At 52.5% G+C, this 16611-nt stretch overlaps 1 protein-coding gene across 1 annotated transcript; it reads left to right on the forward strand.

The window, feature by feature from the left end:
• The first annotated feature begins 4851 nt into the window (after positions 1 to 4851).
• On the forward strand, positions 4852 to 14331 carry LOC134056930 (serine/threonine-protein kinase PAK 3-like). Its single transcript, XM_062513890.1, has 11 exons — positions 4852 to 4927; positions 5830 to 5923; positions 7264 to 7343; positions 8402 to 8465; positions 9731 to 9779; positions 10978 to 11090; positions 11617 to 11734; positions 12383 to 12482; positions 12929 to 13125; positions 13716 to 13853; positions 14242 to 14331. Exons 1-11 carry the CDS (start codon positions 4852 to 4854, stop codon positions 14329 to 14331), a joined length of 1119 nt encoding a protein of 372 aa, XP_062369874.1.
• The last annotated feature ends 2280 nt before the right edge of the window (positions 14332 to 16611 follow it).

Raw genomic sequence — 16611 nt, forward strand, 5'->3', positions numbered from 1 at the left:
CCGTGCAAGAGGCCGTTGTTGTTTGTTGTTCTTTTGAGTTTGTAGGTTGGAAGGAGTAGTTTGTAGTTTGTAGTTTGTAGACAGTTTAGGCTGATAGTCAAAATAAATACTGTAAAACCATCACTGTGTTGGAAGCTTCCCTTCCTTCTGTGAATAAGCTGTAAATTTGAGTCTGAATGGTCAGGTGTTTCTAAAGCATGGGAAGATAGAGGGATGGGGTTTGGGAGTCAGTTTGGAAGTGGGCGGAGGTCTTCCTCCAGAACAAACCTCCTTGTGGAGATACAGGCTTTTAGCTGTGAATAGAGAAGCAGAAGATGGCAAAACAGAGCAGAGCAGGGGTGTCAGTGCTGGGGACGCCGCTGTGGCCGTGGTTGTGTGGCAGCTGCTGGGAAAGTTTGGGAGTGTCTGTGCTGCCCTGGGCAGAAAGGAAGGCAGCCAGGCTTCTCCACAGGCTCAGGCGCAGGTGAGTGTCCAGCAGGAACGTGCGTTCTCCTACGGGAACTGAGGCCAAGATGAGGGATGAAAAGTTCTGCAGTTTGGATCTGTGTGAGCCAAGGGCTGTGTCAGCTGGGCACCCCGCACTAGGGAAGGAGCTGCCCAGACAGAGCTCCCTGGGGTCATGCTGCACACGGGGCTGGCAGGAGACACAGCCAGGGCAGGGGACCCAAAGTGGCCAAAGAGATATTCCTGACCATCCCACATGCTGCTCAGTATTTCAAGCTGGATGCCTGCAGGAGGAAGGATGTTTGGAGTGATGGCATTTGTCTTCTCAAGTCACTGTGAGGCTTGAGGGGTCCCTGATGTCCTGGAGATGTGAAACACCTGCCTCCCCGTGTGTGCTGGTTTTACCCTGGCGGGCGGGCCCACTAGCAAGTTTTTCCCCATGAGAACTTCCTCTGTGGATTGATGGGACCAATTGGAGGCTGGTTTAGTTGTTGACAGCCTGAGAAAAGTATTGGAAAAGTCGGTTTGCTCCGTGCATCACATTTGAAGCAGGTAAGCCCCAGGAACGCTCTCTTGCATTTTTGGCCTCTTAAGGTGTGGCATTGGCCTAGCGCCGGTCCCTTCTAGTATGGGGCCCGGGCCAGGCACAGGGCCAAGCTCCAGAGGCTGCCGGGGCCCGTCTTTAAGCAGGGGCCCCAGTGGTCAAGAGGAGGAGAGGCCCATTGCTGGGATCCTCGCCTTTTCCCGGTGCGGCCGTGGCTCGGCGGGGCCCTGCCCTGCCCCGGCTCGGAGCAGCCCTGGGGTGGCCGAGCCCGCCCGGCCGCCCTCACGGCCTGGGGGGAGGCAGCTGGGCCCCGTTTGGGAGAGCCCCCCACGGCTTTGTGTGCTGGGCAAGGCAGAGGGAGAACCCCCGGCCTGCAGCTGGAGCCGGGTGCAGTGAGAGCCGGAAGAAAGCCATGGAGCCAGAGCCTTGGCACCCATTTCTCCTCTGGCTGGACTTTGCAGTTTTCGTCCTGCCCCTCCAGCTTGGCCTGGGCGGCCTGAGCTCCTGACACAGCTGCCGCATGGCCGGGCCCATCTCCTGCAACTTCTGTGGGAGATTTTAAGTTTTTTTCCAATGCTCAGATAAGACTTACCGCCTTTCATCTTCCCGTGGGTGAGAGGAAGAAGAACAGAAAAGATACACCAAAGTCAATGAAGTCAAAGCTAAGTTTCTAAATGGAAGGAGAATGAAGAGACTCCATGAAGGTGGGCTGAAATATCTTTTTTGTAAGTTATAGGGGTGGACTGTGCTTCACAAACATTTTCTTTAAACCGTGGAAAAAAAGAGAGACCTGGGGTGGTGGGGGGGTGGAGCAAGGTGTAAAGGGTTTGAAGAATCCTTTGCCCTGAGGAAAAGAGGGGGATCTCTGTTCCTGGGAATAATATATAAACAGAGAGAGAAGTGAGCTAAAGAGAACTTTTGCCTTGGAGTAGCTCATCCTTACAAGTAATACCCCATGACTTTTTACCATGGCCCGCAACTCAGTTGTGAACAGACTGTGAAGTGGGAGGAGTTTCCTGACAGCAGATCCCGGGCAGCTGTGAATCCTGAGCAAGTGGAGTCAAAAGAGAACTGGCAATTTCCTCTCTTAGTAAAAGATCCTTATAGCTAAAGAAAAAGAAACTCCTCTCCCTAAAGTGAACTGGAAAAGATAATTTACGGAAGAAATTGACGGAAGTGTCTCTGCATGTTGTTAAGCTGTAACAAAGGGGGAAAGAAGAGCTGGTCTGAAAATCTGCTCTGAATTTATTATTCTTATTCTTTGTGTAGTTAATAAAGTCTTTTTCTTTATTCCCTTTGTAAGTGTTTGGCCTGCTTTACTTTTACTCCTAATTCTAGTTCACCACAAAAGGTAACGATATTAAAATTGGCAAACCTTAAACTATTACATTATTGGTACATTGGCCCTGAAACAAACAAACAAACAAACGAAACCATTACACCTTGGGAAATGGGAAATGAGCTCTTTGCTCATTCGCTTGTGGGAAATGCAAAGGCCAGAGAGCTCTCCGGGCCTTGTGCATCCAGGCTCAGAGGTAGAGATGGATACAATGTTTATTTAACCTGAGACTTTAGGGAAGGCCTTTAGAATTACAAGCTAAAAAGTGAAGCAGACAGGAAAGAGGAATACAGGTTTGCACTTGAAATGGAAATATGTTTTAAGCAAAGAGAAAGATGTGTTATGTAAGCCAGGCAATACGTTAAGTAAGGTAGCAAAAGGTTTTCAAACGTAGCAATAGAACTTGTTCTAAAGTTAGTGAAAAGATGAAGATGCAGCAATGTGAATTTAGAAATGCTGTATGATTGGTTGAAAAATGATGCATTCTGGCAAGGCTGCAGAAAGTAAGGAATTAATGATTGCTATGAAAAGACGCTCACAAGTTTTGCAGAAGTATGTGACTAGTGAAAAAACGAACATAAGGCATCGGAATGAAGAAGGGAAAGGCTTCTGATACTATGGCACTGGATGTAACACCTTTAATGCCTCACCTTTCTATGAGATTGATGCCATAAGGCAAGAAAGCACTTTTTATCCAGTCTCTCAGTTGCCCCATTTCTCCTAATATTATTTTTCCGATACGGTGGGAACACGAGTTCTGCTACGGGAACTGAGGCCAAGATGAGGGATGAAAAGTTCTGCAGTTTGGATCTGTGTGAGCCAAGGGCTGTGTCAGCTGGGCACCCCGCACTAGGGAAGGAGCTGCCCAGACAGAGCTCCCTGGGGTCATGCTGCACACGAGGCTGGCAGGAGACACAGCCAGGGCAGGGGACCCAAAGTGGCCAAAGAGATATTCCTGACCATCCCACATGCTGCTCAGTATTTCAAGCTGGGTACCAGCAGGAGGAAGGATGTTTGGAGTGATGGCATTTGTCTTCTCAAGTCACTGTGAGGCTTGAGGGGTCCCTGATGTCCTGGAGATGTGAAACACCTGCCTCCCCTTGGGAAATGGGGAATGAGTTCAAAGGGGTTTCTTGGCCTATGCATGAGGCTTCTGCATTCCCTATGCAGCTCAATTGTTTTCTGCACCTGGCAATTTTCCAGCTTCTACCCTTCCAATTCTCTGCACAGGCCAGCCTGCTGGTGACCGGGCATCGAGTGAGAATGGCTGTGTGTGGCACTTGCTTGCTGCCTGGGCTTAAACCACAACATGGCAAATAGAGCAAAAGAGGTTGGAATGCAAGAGGAGGAGGGAGAAGGAAGCATCCACGTTTTGGAATGGCGGTGGTTTTTCTGTTTTCCTCAGCCTGCCTTCCCGTAGCTGCTCCAGCACGTGATCTATTTGGTCTCTGCCTCAAAACTTCAGTTTTTCTGGGACCAGCCCACTTGGGCGCACTGCTTTACTCCTTCCAGCACTTTGGGACTCGGCCCACAGCGATGATGCTGGTACCTTCTATTCTCTTTCTTTTTTTTTTTTTTTTTTCTTTCTTTCTCTCTTTCTTTCTTTCTCTCTTTCTTTCTTTTCTTTCTTTTCCTTCCTTCCTTCCTTCCTTCCTTTCTTTCTTTCTTTTCCTTCCTTTCTTCCTTCCTTCCCATCTGCAGCAGGCAGCTCCCTCTGAGGCACACGTTTGCCCAGGGAAGCTCCCTGAGGTGCACCTCAGATGGCCGAGTCTCCTTGGAAATGCCACAGCAGTGCAGCAGGAGGATGATGTGATTTTAGTGCATGTGTTGCTTAGCTTTCCATGTTTTCATCAATGTACCTTTTTAGGCCTGTGTCCCACCTTGTTCTGCAGCAAACAAGTGAGGAAGAAGGGCTCTGAAAGGCCTTCCTGAGGTTTTGTCCCACAGCTGGCATTGAAGGGGGGATTTCCATTGATGCTGCCTTTTAGAGCCCCACCTGCATCAAGCCTCATGATTTAACACAGGACAATGAGTGGCCAAAGGTGCTGTTCTCTTTTTTGGTTTCTCCTCACATCATCATGGTCCCTTCTCCATGTTCAGCTTCTCAGCGTGGGCTACAAGGGCTTCCTGTGTTCTTGGTGTTACTCCCAGATGCCTTGAGCAACAGCTTATGGACTAGGCGGGCTTTTTGTGTTGCTTTGTAGCAGAGGAGAACTTTGCAGGTGCCTTTTGGCCTTAGCTGAAGTGAGAAGGTGTGCTTCTCGGTGTGACTTCACAAGGCAGCCTAGAGCAGCTGCTATTGTGATGTCAGCGGCCGCATCCCAGCGCTGTCAAGGCAAAGTTGCTGTGCCCAGGCACGGGAGGCCTCAGTGGGCAGAGCAGCTCTTTGGCATGCTCCCTGCAGGTGCAACCTGCTGATCGACGAGGTCTCTGACAGCCAGCTGCACCCTGAGAGCTCTCGCAGGATTTTTGTTTGTCCCCACAAGTGCTGTCTGGTGCCGACTTGAGCAGCATAGCTCCCGCCATGGAGAGAGTGTGTGCTGCAGTTTGCACGGCTTTTACCGTGGCTTATTCTGGCTACTTTTTCACCCACCTGGCACGTAAGTAGGCGCTTCTATTCGGTGCAGCAGATGGAAGGCCAAAGGCCATGAAGAGGCCTTTTGTTGGGTAAAGCTGCTGTCAGCAGCTGCAGCTGACAAGGGGGTGTCTCTAGCCAGCGGGGCGTGGGCTGCATTTGTAATGTAGCCTGCTGGGCTTCTTCTCCCCACACGGCATGGCCTGTGGCAGTGGAGTCTGGAATCTCCTGCGTTTGCTGGCTCAAGAATGACAACTTCTAAGAGGGGAAGACAGGGAGAGCTTAGAAGGAGCGCTTGGAAAAACTGCGCTGCTCTCCAGGACTGAGGGGAAGCCTCTTCTTGTCTGCATTCCCCCATCCCAGCACATGTGTGTGGGACTTGACAGTTCCTGTGTGCTGAAAGAGCCCTTCCCTCTGTGAGGAAATCACAGAATCAGCTTGGGAAAGGCCCTTGAAATAGACATTTCAGACAAGTTCCTGTATGCTGCTGGGCACAGGAGGTGCTGCTGTGCGGCGTCACATTAGAACTGCCACCATGGCTAAAGGGCTTGGGCTGAAGTGTTACGGGGCAAAGGTTTTCAGCAAGCTCGTAGCAACTGACGCATGCATCTCTTCAGAAAACTGAAATACAGGAAGGAGACGAGCTGTAGCTCCTGCTGGGTGGGGCAGGGCAGAAACAATGACTGTTTCAGAACTTGGACTTCATGGGCCTCAGGTTTCTGGGGCTTGAGTGGCCAAAGAGGACAAAAGACAGACACGAGGCAATCCTTTGTGCTGTTGTCTTGCTTGCTGTGTGACACGAGGCTTGCTGCTGGAGGCATGGAGTGAAAGCAATATGCTCTGGCTTTGGGTTGACTTTTTGGTGGGTTTTCCCAGAGCGGGCAGTTTTCTCACAGCATGGGGTTCTTTTTCCTTTGTGTGTTGCAGGTCACATCGCCCGTGCCTGGAGAGAATCCAGCCCTTGGGTGAGTGGGAAAGGAGCCTTTGGCGTTGGTAGCATTGGACAGCTGTGGAGCAAGCTGTGAGCTGGGCCTGCTGCAGTCCAGTGCCAGCCTGCTTGGATGAATGAAAGTACAGTGCGGGCTCTCTGCAGCAGCAGCAGCAGCAGCAGCAGCAGCAATGTGTGGAGGATGTGTGTCTGTTTTGCCCAGTTCCATTTCAGAGCTTTTAAGCAGTGGAAAGTGGGGTTGCTCGTTGCTTGAATGCATGATGGAATTTCTCCTGTGCAAGAGAGCGCAGTCTGCTCTGATTGGTGCAATTAGCTGGAGGCTGAGCAACTTAGAATCCAGATGATTCCTCCTTAGTGCATCTGGGTTCTAGAGCTGAATATCAAGAAGGTTGCCTGTCCCTCCCATTGCTGTCTGTCTGCAGAGCCCAAAAGCAACCTCAGAGCCTCCTGCGGCTGCGCATCTTCCTGAAGAAGAGGCCAAAGGGGAGGAAGATGCCCACCAAGCTGCAGCTGCTGCTACTGTGGGGCCTGAGCATCCAGCATCAGTAAGTGGCAGCTGGGAGTGGCCCTGTGGCTGGAGCAAAGGAGAGCTGGAAGTTTTTGATCAGACAGCACCTCCCCTGCGTAGTTGAAGATGCTGAGTCAGGCTGGAATCTTTCTGGCACTTGCAGAGTGTTTCACCCCTGGGAAAGGGGTGTGGAACTTGGACATTTATTCATCCGTTCCCCACCACTCTGATAGGGGCTGTGAATTCCTCTTAGCAGGAGACAAGAGGTTGCATTAGGGTGTCTTTGGATGCTGCTGGGGTACAAGTGAGGCCCTTGGTGGCCAGTGGCTGTGCAGGCTCCCTATCTCTGGTGAGGAGAGCCGTGCAAAGATGCACTTGACAGCCTTGCAGGATATGGAGGAGCCACTGTCCCCTGGAGGGACCTGGCCCTGCTCATCAGCAGCTGTGGGGAGCTCAAGGAGCAGCTAAGCTGCAGCAGGGGCCTGTAGCTGAATATCTGTCAGGTTCTGAATGACAGGTTCTTTCCTGTCCCTCCCGCTGCTGTCTGTGCCCAGAGCCCAAGGGCAGCACCAGCCCCTGCTCTTGCTGAACTTGGAGTCAAGGAAGAGGCTGAAGAGGAGGAAGGTGCTAATGAACCTGTCCCTGCTGTCAGCCCACGGCCTGAGCAGCCAACATCAGTAAGCGCCTGCTTTGGTCAGCGGTGTCTTTGGGGTCATGTTGTGCATGGGGTAAAAGCAGCCTTTGGAATTTGCGCCTTGTGTGAGAGAAGGGGGCAGCAAAAGCCGAGAGGTGAAGAGCCCAGGATGTGGCCAGCAGCATCTTCCAAGGGGCTTGCATTTGAAATGGGATTGGAGGGGCATCTGTGGCAGGCGTGTTTCTGACCCAAATTTGTTTCTTGTCCCAGAGCTCCACTTCCTCTGGCCTGGCGCCGGCACGAGCTGCAGCTGCCGGCTCTGAAGAAGCCTCCTGTCCCCAAGCTGGAAAGTCAAGCGCGAGCAGCTCGTGCACCTGGAGCACAAGTAGTTCCTCGGGCAGCATGGAGCAGCTGCTTAGAGAGAGGACAGAGGACGAGTGCCTGGCCCTGCTGAGTATGTCCTTTGTGATGCCTGTGTGCTGGAGCAGTGCCCTGTGTGATCGTGTGTCAGCGTGAGCTGTCCCACCTGCAGTTCCTGCTGGGCTGAGTGTCGGCTGCTGCGGCCTCCACACAGGAGCTGTTGTTGTGCTTGGAGGTGCTGAAGGAACAGCGGGCTCTTGCTGCTGCCTCTGAGGGCAGCCTGGCGTGCTTTGGCTTTGCCTGAGCTTGCCTCAGTACAAAAGGCAAAAGAGAGATGGTTTGTGGCTGAGCAGGAGGCCGGGACCTTGTGAATGAGGCGACTTCAGGGAGCTCCTGTGGGGCCCAGCTCCTGTGGGGCACAGCCAAGGTCATCTTCAGATCATAGCCTCTCCTGAAGGCTGAGGAACCTCATTGTTAAGGCCCATGGCAATAGGTTGCAACGTCAGCTGCTGCTGCTGCTCTTGCAAGCCAGAAAGGCATTGTTTAGGTAAAGTGCTGCTTCAAGGCGGAGATAATGCCTCTGCTGGAAGCACTGGGCACTATTCTTCCGCTTCTGGAGCGGGCAGCTGTTGATACAAATTGATTGCAGAAGCCAAGGTGCCTTTGCTGCTTGCAAGGATGCCAGCTTTTGTTGAATGGCGCAGAGTGTTCATGGCCAAGAACAGAAAGGTTTGGGTTTTATAGACCACACTCACTTGTCTTGGTCGTGGCCTTCTGATCTCTGTGTCCTTGGACTGTTTCTCCACGTGCTTAGATTTTAGTTTAGGCTTCTAGTTTAGTGCAGACCGTATGTGCTGCAGAGCTGCTTGTCCTGCTGCTGTTGTTTTGGTGGTGCTGCTGGTGGTGCTGGTGCGGCAATGGTGTTGTTGTTTGTCCAGTGAGGGAGTTGAAAGGGTCCAGTGTGCCAGAGAGTGGGGCTGCCTTGGTGATCTGCTGCAGGCTGGCATCTCAGTTTTGTAGTGAGCATCTTTCCTTTGGGTTTTTACAGGGACGCTGGTGAGCGAAGGAGATCCGGAGGCTAAATATACAGAACTGGAAATTATTGGCAAAGGGTGAGTGCAGCCACAGGTGCTTCTTCAAAGGGAGGGGCTGTGTACTTTGCTGCTGTCACCTGTCGCCGGAGTGATGTCAGGCAAGCTGCAAAGCTGTGCAGACGCTGCGCTGAGACGCTGCTATGTCTCAGTTTTGGTCAGCATTGATAGCTGTGGTCTGAAGGCATGGCAAAGACACCTGGATGCTGGAATGGTCCTTTCTGCAGCAAGGAGCAGCACCTGGCACATCTCCTGTCCCTCAAGTGTCTTTCCCCCTCTTGCCGCTTTTCTTGGGACAAATCATTTCTCTGTGTCCCAAAAGGATACAGGATCCGTGGCAATGAAAGGAGGAAAAGCTTCATTGCCTCCAAGGTCAAGGTAGCAGCTGCGGGCTGTCAGGGAACAGCTCTCAGGAAGCTTTGTTCCAGCGTTTTGCTGAAAACAAGGTTCAGTGGTCAGGATGACCACCTAGCTAGTCTAGAAGCCAAAAGCAGACACAAAAGAAGCAGCTCTCTTTTGTAGCTGAGGTGGCAAAAGCCAAAGCTTCAGGCCCGTGTCCAATGCCAATGCACTCTAGAGGAAAAGGCATCGAGTGCCTGAGGGGAGAGCCCTCGTGGATCCCGTGGGGTTGCGGCCTTTCCTGCAAAGAAAGCACCAAGCTATTCCCTACTGAAAGCCAGCTCTGCGGACTGTCAGTGGGATTGATTTGCAACATTTCCTCTGGGAGGAGCCAAATGTAGAAGAAGTCCCCTGAAAAGTAGAGTGCTTCCTGTGTCTGCTGCACCCAAGAGAAGCAGCTGCCCATGGCTCTGGAGCCAGAAGGCAGCTGTCTGAGGATCTTCTGCTTTGAGCACTTCTCCATTTGTGTGTGCAGCAGTGGAGACCTGTGCCTGCTCTGCCTGTGGCTGCAGCTGTGGCTGGAGACTACTTTCCTTGTCAGCTGCAGAAAGGATGTGTGTTGAGAGGTTTTCTTCTGATGTCTGTGACATGGCTTCAGGCTTCTCAGAAGGCCTGTGTGGAGGTGCCTGAGTGTGGCACATCCACTGCAAGGAGAAGTGTGAGCAGGCCCAACGGCCATGTGTGTGTGTGTGTGTGTGTGTGTGTGTCTGGAAAAATCACAGACACGCACGGACACAGAAAGAGAAAGGGGGAAAGGAGCCAGAGCAGAATGTGTCGCGGTGCATTTGCTGTTTGTCCCTGGCCTCTTTTTCCTCCTTGGGCCACAGTGTCTGGCTTCTGCAGGGACTAAAGGACTTCTCCTTTCTCTGCTGCTGTTTTGTTTCTAGGGGTTTCGGCACTGTGTGCACGGCAGTGGAGACTGCCACAGGAGAAGAGGTAAGTGTCAAGCGGTGCTGCAGCTTGTGCAGCTCTCGAGTGCCCTCCCCTGTGCTGTGAGCTGTGCCTGAGCTTTGGGTCGCCACTAGAGCTTTGCTGCAAAGGCAACTGAAGTGCAGAGCAGGGTCTGCCTGCCAAGCCCAGTGGGGACAGACTGTGTCCTTCTGAGCTGCCGTAAGCAATGCAAGGAGGCCAAGGGCTGTCTTTCTGAGGAGGACACGCTAGCTGGTTCTTAGTGGCAAGGCGGTGTCTTAGAGAATGGCGGTGCCCTTTGGGGCTTTGGCTCGCGGTTCCCGAGTTCTCCTTTCGCGCTGTCAGCAAATCCATGGGAATTTTGATGGTAGTTCCTTAGGCACGTGCAGTACTGCCCTTGGGAACTGTGCTTAGAGAGAGAGGTCTGCAAGGAGTCTCTCGAGGGCCTAAGCCCTGCTCAGAGCCTGGTGTGTATCGCTAGAGGATCAAGGCATGAGCTATTTCTTTTTAGAATCAGTCAGGAATTGCAAATGTCACTGGTGTGCTAAAAAGCATTTTAGCAGAACAAGTGGAAAATTGCTGAAGTGAGGATGTGCTAGCCTTGTTTTTTTTTTGATGTGTCCTTAATGATGTTCTCATCATGACAACAATTTTTCCATAAAATCTGTCGGTTTTTATTTCTCTGGGGGGTGTGGGGTGGGCTGGGGGGGACGGTCAGGATGTTTGTAGGGCGGCATTTTATCTGTCATATCTGTAAGGGTTTGCCCTGTTGTTGTGCAGTGAAGAATGCCGGTGGCCACCGGAGTAATGATCAAGCCCCCTAGAAATGGCCAAGGTTTCCCAGGAGTTTTGCTCCATTTTTCCTAGGCCTAAGTTGTTTCCTGCTTGCAAGTGGTGTGTGAATTCAAAATGGGGATGATAAAGTGAGGCCCTGGGGGAAGAATGTGGGTGCAGCGAGGGTGGTTAGAGCTTTGAGCTGGGGAGTTGAGACTGTGTTTCTGCCAGGTTTGCAAGGCAAAGGGTTTCTGGCTGTGTGTCCTGGGAGTGGCGACCAAGGAAGCAGTGTAAAGGGCTCTTGCAAGCTCAGCTTCCGGTTCCTCTGATGTCCAGTCCCAAGGCATTTTGGCACAGCGCAGCTGTATCATCCCAAAATCACAGTGTCCCTGTTGGCCTTGTGTTCCTGTGCCATCGACTTCTTTGATCCATGGTTTGCATGTCGTTTTAGGTGGCCATAAAGAAAATCAGTCTGTTGCAAGTGAAGAGCAACGAACTGTGCGTGAATGAAATCCAGGTCATGCGGGACAATAAGAACGCCAATGTGGTGAACTATGTAGACAGGTGAGTGGTTCTGCTCTTCTGCCGTGAAGGGTCACTGACGTGCTGCAAGCCAGAGGTTCAAGCACTCCTTTGGTTGCTGGCAGAGGGTGGAGCTGTTAATTCCTTCCCCTTTCTGGGCTGATCCACAGCATCTTGGAGGAGTTTGCATGGGGGCTGCATTTATCTTTTGCGGCATATCTAGTTTGAAGTGCGCTTTCAAAGAGCAGGTCTCGGCCCAATTTTACTGCGTCAGCAGCCTCCAAGTTCCTGCCCTCCGTGCCCATTGTCCTGTTGGGTTTGGTGTTTGATTTTTCCCCCAAGGTTCTTGAGTTCTGACAAAGCACTGGAGATGGTATTTCCCATGGCCTGTTGCACAGCTGTGCATACCAAGCAGTCTTTTCTACTGCACAGAGTTCAAGCCCTGTAGAGCCTTGTGAATGCCTATTCCCTTCGTCCTGTCTTCCTCGGAGAGAGACACGGACAAAAGGGTCCATCAGGTCACGCAAGCGCACGCGTTCACCTGCAGGTGGTTGTTTCCTCCTTTCAGCTACCTGGTGCACGAGGAACTCTGGCTCGTGATGGAATACATGGATGGAGGGTCTTTGCACGATGTCATTAGGGAGATCCAAATGGCAGAAGGAGAGATAGCAGCTGTCTCCCGCGAGGTATGGGATTGCGTTGGTGCTTGCCATGGCTTGGGTGGAATGGGTGGGAAGGGGAGGATTGATTTCATCTTCCGAGCTTCCTTTCTGCCTATCTCTTGTGACTGGCAGAGCGGGGGCAAGTGCATCTGGAGGGCCTGCCAAGGTGCGGGCCCTTCTTCTAGTGCGTTTGTTTGCGTTGGCCTCTGCAAACACTTGCCTGCTGGCTGTGTGTGCTGCATTCCTTCCCTGTAAGAGCAGCCGTGCTGGTGGCACAGTGTCAACCGAGTGGCAAAGACAAAGAGACACTCACAGGACTCTGCCAGAGCTCAGCCTCCAAGGAGAGCTTTGCACCCAAAGGGGCATTTGCAAAGGCATTTGCTGTCATCTGGCTGGAGAGAGCACAGGCACTGCAGCGGTGCTCCTTCAGTCTGTGTTTGCAGGGCACTGGCCAGAAAAAGCATTGCCCTTTCTCTTTCAAAGTGAATACACCCTCTCTTAGAAAGGCACTGCTGTCGACACACTGCTTGTGTCGGCAAGGCACAAGCTCTTGCCCTCCCCTCAGCCTTGCCTGCCATGGCTCGGCGTCCCCCAGCAAGTCAGTCTTGCAGATGTGCCACTGCACTGCATGAGGGACGAAGTCAGATCTCCTGTTTGTTTTTCCTCCCTCAGTGCCTGCAAGGCCTGGATTTCCTTCACTGCAAGCAAGTGATCCACCGAGACATCAAAAGCCACAACATTCTCCTGGGCTTGGATGGATCTGTCAAGCTGGGTGGGTGTTGTTAAGGGCAGGCCCAGCCATGGTGGGCTGTGGGCTGGGGGTGCATTTGAGTGACTTCCAGTTGCCCAAGAGTGGTGCCCGTGGCAGTGCAGGCTGCCCTGCTGCAAGCGCAGAGCACAGCCACAAGGTACAGGGAGGTGTGGCTGGGAAGAAGGTGTCAGGAGGGGCTTTGGGCTGTGTGTGTCCTCTGGCAAGCAAGGCAGTTTCAGTCTGGAGCTTCAGGGAACTAAAAGCCACTGTGTGAAACGGGGGGCTTTTGCTAAGTGGCCCATCTGCTATTTCCTCAGCTGCAGCTGTTAGGAATGCCAGCATGCCATTCCCGTTTGCATTCCCTTTGGATTCCACACTGCCTTCTTGGGCACTGGGAGAGTGGGGACTTCTTCTCTTTGCTTTCCTACTTCACGCTGGCTTGATCCGAGTGTGTTTTTTCTCCTCAGCTGATTTTGGCCTCGCTGCTCAGCTCACGGCTGAGCAGAGCAAACGCAGATCGGCTGTCGGGACTACTTACTGGATGGCGCCTGAAATTTTCACCAGGAAGCCCTACGGCCCCAAAGTGGACATCTGGTCCTTTGGCATCGTGGGGATGGAGATGGTGGAAGGAGCTCCTCCTTACCTGATGGAAACCTCCCGCACGGTGCGCGGCAACTTCTCTCAGATGCTCCTGTCCCTCTAAGAAAATCTGCCCCCGTTCTTCTGCCTGCCAAGCTTGGTAACACCTGAAGACCATAGCTCCCGGGCTGCATAGTCTCTTGTGCTTCTTGCCCTGTATTATTCCCCTTGCCCTTGAATTAGGAACGGCCCAAAGTACGCTGATGCCATTTGCTTGCTGGCAGCTTTGCCTAAGGGAGCAGTGAGCAGCGCCAAGCTGCATGTTACGGAAGAATCCTTGGGAAGAGTAGAGTTAGACCAAAGTCCCTCTTCCAAAGCGGCGGTAGAGCTGGTGTCAGTCCTCGGAGAAGCCGAGTGTGCTTTTGCTGATGGATTTGCTCCTGATTCCCAATCAGCCCATGAAATCAGGGCTGAAGGCAGGAGCTTTTGCACATTGGACTGGCTGTGGTTGCCTCTGGCTTTGGGTTCAGTTGGTTGGGGTGGGAAAGGCATGTCGCAGCCTCTGGCGGGGAGGAAAGGGCCACTTGTGAGAGTGCAGCTTGGCCAGCGGGGTGTGGGTGAGCAGTTTTGGGTGCGAAGGAGACAGGTGGAGTGTGGCGTTGCCTTCTTCTCTAGGCTCGACAGCTGATCAGCACCGGGGGCACCCCGAAGCTGCAGAAGCCCAGGCAGCAGTCGGCTTGGTTGCGAGACTTTCTGCACTGCTGCCTGGAGACAGACGAGGACAGGCGCTGGTCTGCCCAGGAACTTCTGCAGGTAAAAGGCAGAGCAGCTACAGGCTGTGCCAGCTACCCACTGCCAGGGGCTCCTCCTCTGCTCAAGTCCAAGGCGTCAGGTGGGCCCCGCTCCTAAGAATCTCCATTCTGGGGGCTTTCCAAAGGAAAAACAAGGAGAATCCCAGCCTGCCATGGCTTGGAAGGAGCCTTGCAATGACAATTAGACTAAATCTCCTTAAGCTGCAGACCTCTGGCTTCATGCATTTGTGGAATTGGAAGCCATGTTTGCCTGTGGCAGGAAAGTCCTGGACAGGGAGACAGAGGTGCACAGACTGCCCTCGTTTCTCTGTGTCTCTGGTAGCCAGAGAAAGGCTGCTTCAGCCTGTGAGGAAAGCAGAAGTTCATTTGTTCTTTTTCTCTTTGGGCAGCATCCGTTTGTAACTTCAGCCAAGCCGACCTCCAGCCTGACGCCTCTGATCATGGCAGCGCAGCAGCTTATGGCTGACAGAAGATTCTAGCCGTGCAAGAGGCCGTTGTTGTTTGTTGTTCTTTTGAGTTTGTAGGTTGGAAGGAGTAGTTTGTAGTTTGTAGTTTGTAGATAGTTTAGGCTGATAGTCAAAATAAATACTGTAAAACCATCACTGTGTTGGAAGCTTCCCTTTCTTCTGTGAATAAGCTGTAAATTTGAGTCTGAATGGTCAGGTGTTTCTAAAGCATGGGAAGATAGAGGGATGGGGTTTGGGAGTCAGTTTGGAAGTGGGCGGAGGTCTTCCTCCAGAACAAACCTCCTTGTGGAGATACAGGCTTTTAGCTGTGAATAGAGAAGCAGAAGATGGCAAAACAGAGCAGAGCAGGGGTGTCAGTGCTGGGGACGCCGCTGTGGCCGTGGTTGTGTGGCAGCTGCTGGGAAAGTTTGGGAGTGTCTGTGCTGCCCTGGGCAGAAAGGAAGGCAGCCAGGCTTCTCCACAGGCTCAGGCGCAGGTGAGTGTCCAGCAGGAACGTGCGTTCTCCTACGGGAACTGAGGCCAAGATGAGGGATGAAAAGTTCTGCAGTTTGGATCTGTGAGAGCCAAGGGCTGTGTCAGCTGGGCACCCCGCACTAGGGAAGGAGCTGCCCAGACAGAGCTCCCTGGGGTCATGCTGCACACGGGGCTGGCAGGAGACACAGCCAGGGCAGGGGACCCAAAGTGGCCAAAGAGATATTCCTGACCATCCCACATGCTGCTCAGTATTTCAAGCTGGGTGCCTGCAGGAGGAAGGATGTTTGGAGTGATGGCATTTGTCTTCTCAAGTCACTGTGAGGCTTGAGGGGTCCCTGATGTCCTGGAGATGTGAAACACCTGCCTCCCCTTGTGTGCTGGTTTTACCCTGGCGGGTGGGCCCACTAGCAAGTTTTTCCCCATGAGAACTTCCTCTGTGGATTGATGGGACCAATTGGAGGCTGGTTTAGTTGTTGACAGCCTGAGAAAAGAATTGGAAAAGTCGGTTTGCTCCGTGCATCACATTTGAAGCAGGTAAGCCCCAGGAACGCTCTCTTGCATTTTTGGCCTCTTACGGTGTGGCACTGGGCTAGCGCTGGTCCCTTCTAGTATGGGGCCCGGGCCAGGCACAGGGCCAAGCTCCAGAGGCTGCCGGGGCCCGTCTTTAAGCAGGGGCCCCAGTGGTCAAGAGGAGGAGAGGCCCATTGCTGGGATCCTCGCCTTTTCCCGGTGCGGCTGTGGCTCGGCGGGGCCCTGCCCTGCCCCGGCTCGGAGCAGCCCTGGGGTGGCCGAGCCTGCCCGGCCGCCCTCACGGCCTGGGGGGCGGCAGCTGGGCCCCGTTTGGGAGAGACCCCCACGGCTTTGTGTGCTGGGCAAGGCAGAGGGAGAACCCCCGGCCTGCAGCTGGAGCCGGGTGCAGTGAGAGCCGGAAGAAAGCCATGGAGCCAGAGCCTTGGCACCCATTTCTCCTCTGGCTGGACTTTGCAGTTTTCGTCCTGCCCCTCCAGCTTGGCCTGGGCGGCCTGAGCTCCTGACACAGCTGCCGCATGGCCGGGCCCATCTCCTGCAACTTCTGTGGGAGATTTTAAGTTTTTTTCCAATGCTCAGATAAGACTTACCGCCTTTCATCTTCCCGTGGGTGAGAGGAAGAAGAACAGAAAAGATACACCAAAGTCAATGAAGTCAAAGCTAAGTTTCTAAATGGAAGGAGAATGAAGAGACTCCATGAAGGTGGGCTGAAATATCTTTTTTGTAAGTTATAGGGGTGGACTGTGCTTCACAAACATTTTCTTTAAACCGTGGAAAAAAAGAGAGACCTGGGGTGGTGGGGGGGTGGAGCAAGGTGTAAAGGGTTTGAAGAATCCTTTGCCCTGAGGAAAAGAGGGGGATCTCTGTTCCTGGGAATAATATATAAACAGAGAGAGAAGTGAGCTAAAGAGAACTTTTGCCTTGGAGTAGCTCATCCTTACAAGTAATACCCCATGACTTTTTACCATGGCCCGCAACTCAGTTGTGAAAAGACTGTGAAGTGGGAGGAGTTTCCTGACAGCAGATCCCGGGCAGCTGTGAATCCTGAGCAAGTGGAGTCAAAAGAGAACTGGCAATTTCCTCTCTTAGTAAAAGATCCTTATAGCTAAAGAAAAAGAAACTCCTCTCCCTAAAGTGAACTGGAAAAGATAATTTACGGAAGAAATTGACGGAAGTGTCTCTGCATGTTGTTAAGCTGTAACAAAGGGGGAAAGAAGAGCTGGTCTGAAAATCTGCTCTGAATTTATTATTCTTATTCTTTGTGTAGTTAATAAAGTCTTTTTCTTTATT

The sequence above is a fragment of the Cinclus cinclus genome, chromosome Z, assembly GCF_963662255.1.
Source record: "Cinclus cinclus chromosome Z, bCinCin1.1, whole genome shotgun sequence".
NCBI classification, from domain to species: Eukaryota; Metazoa; Chordata; class Aves; order Passeriformes; family Cinclidae; genus Cinclus; species Cinclus cinclus.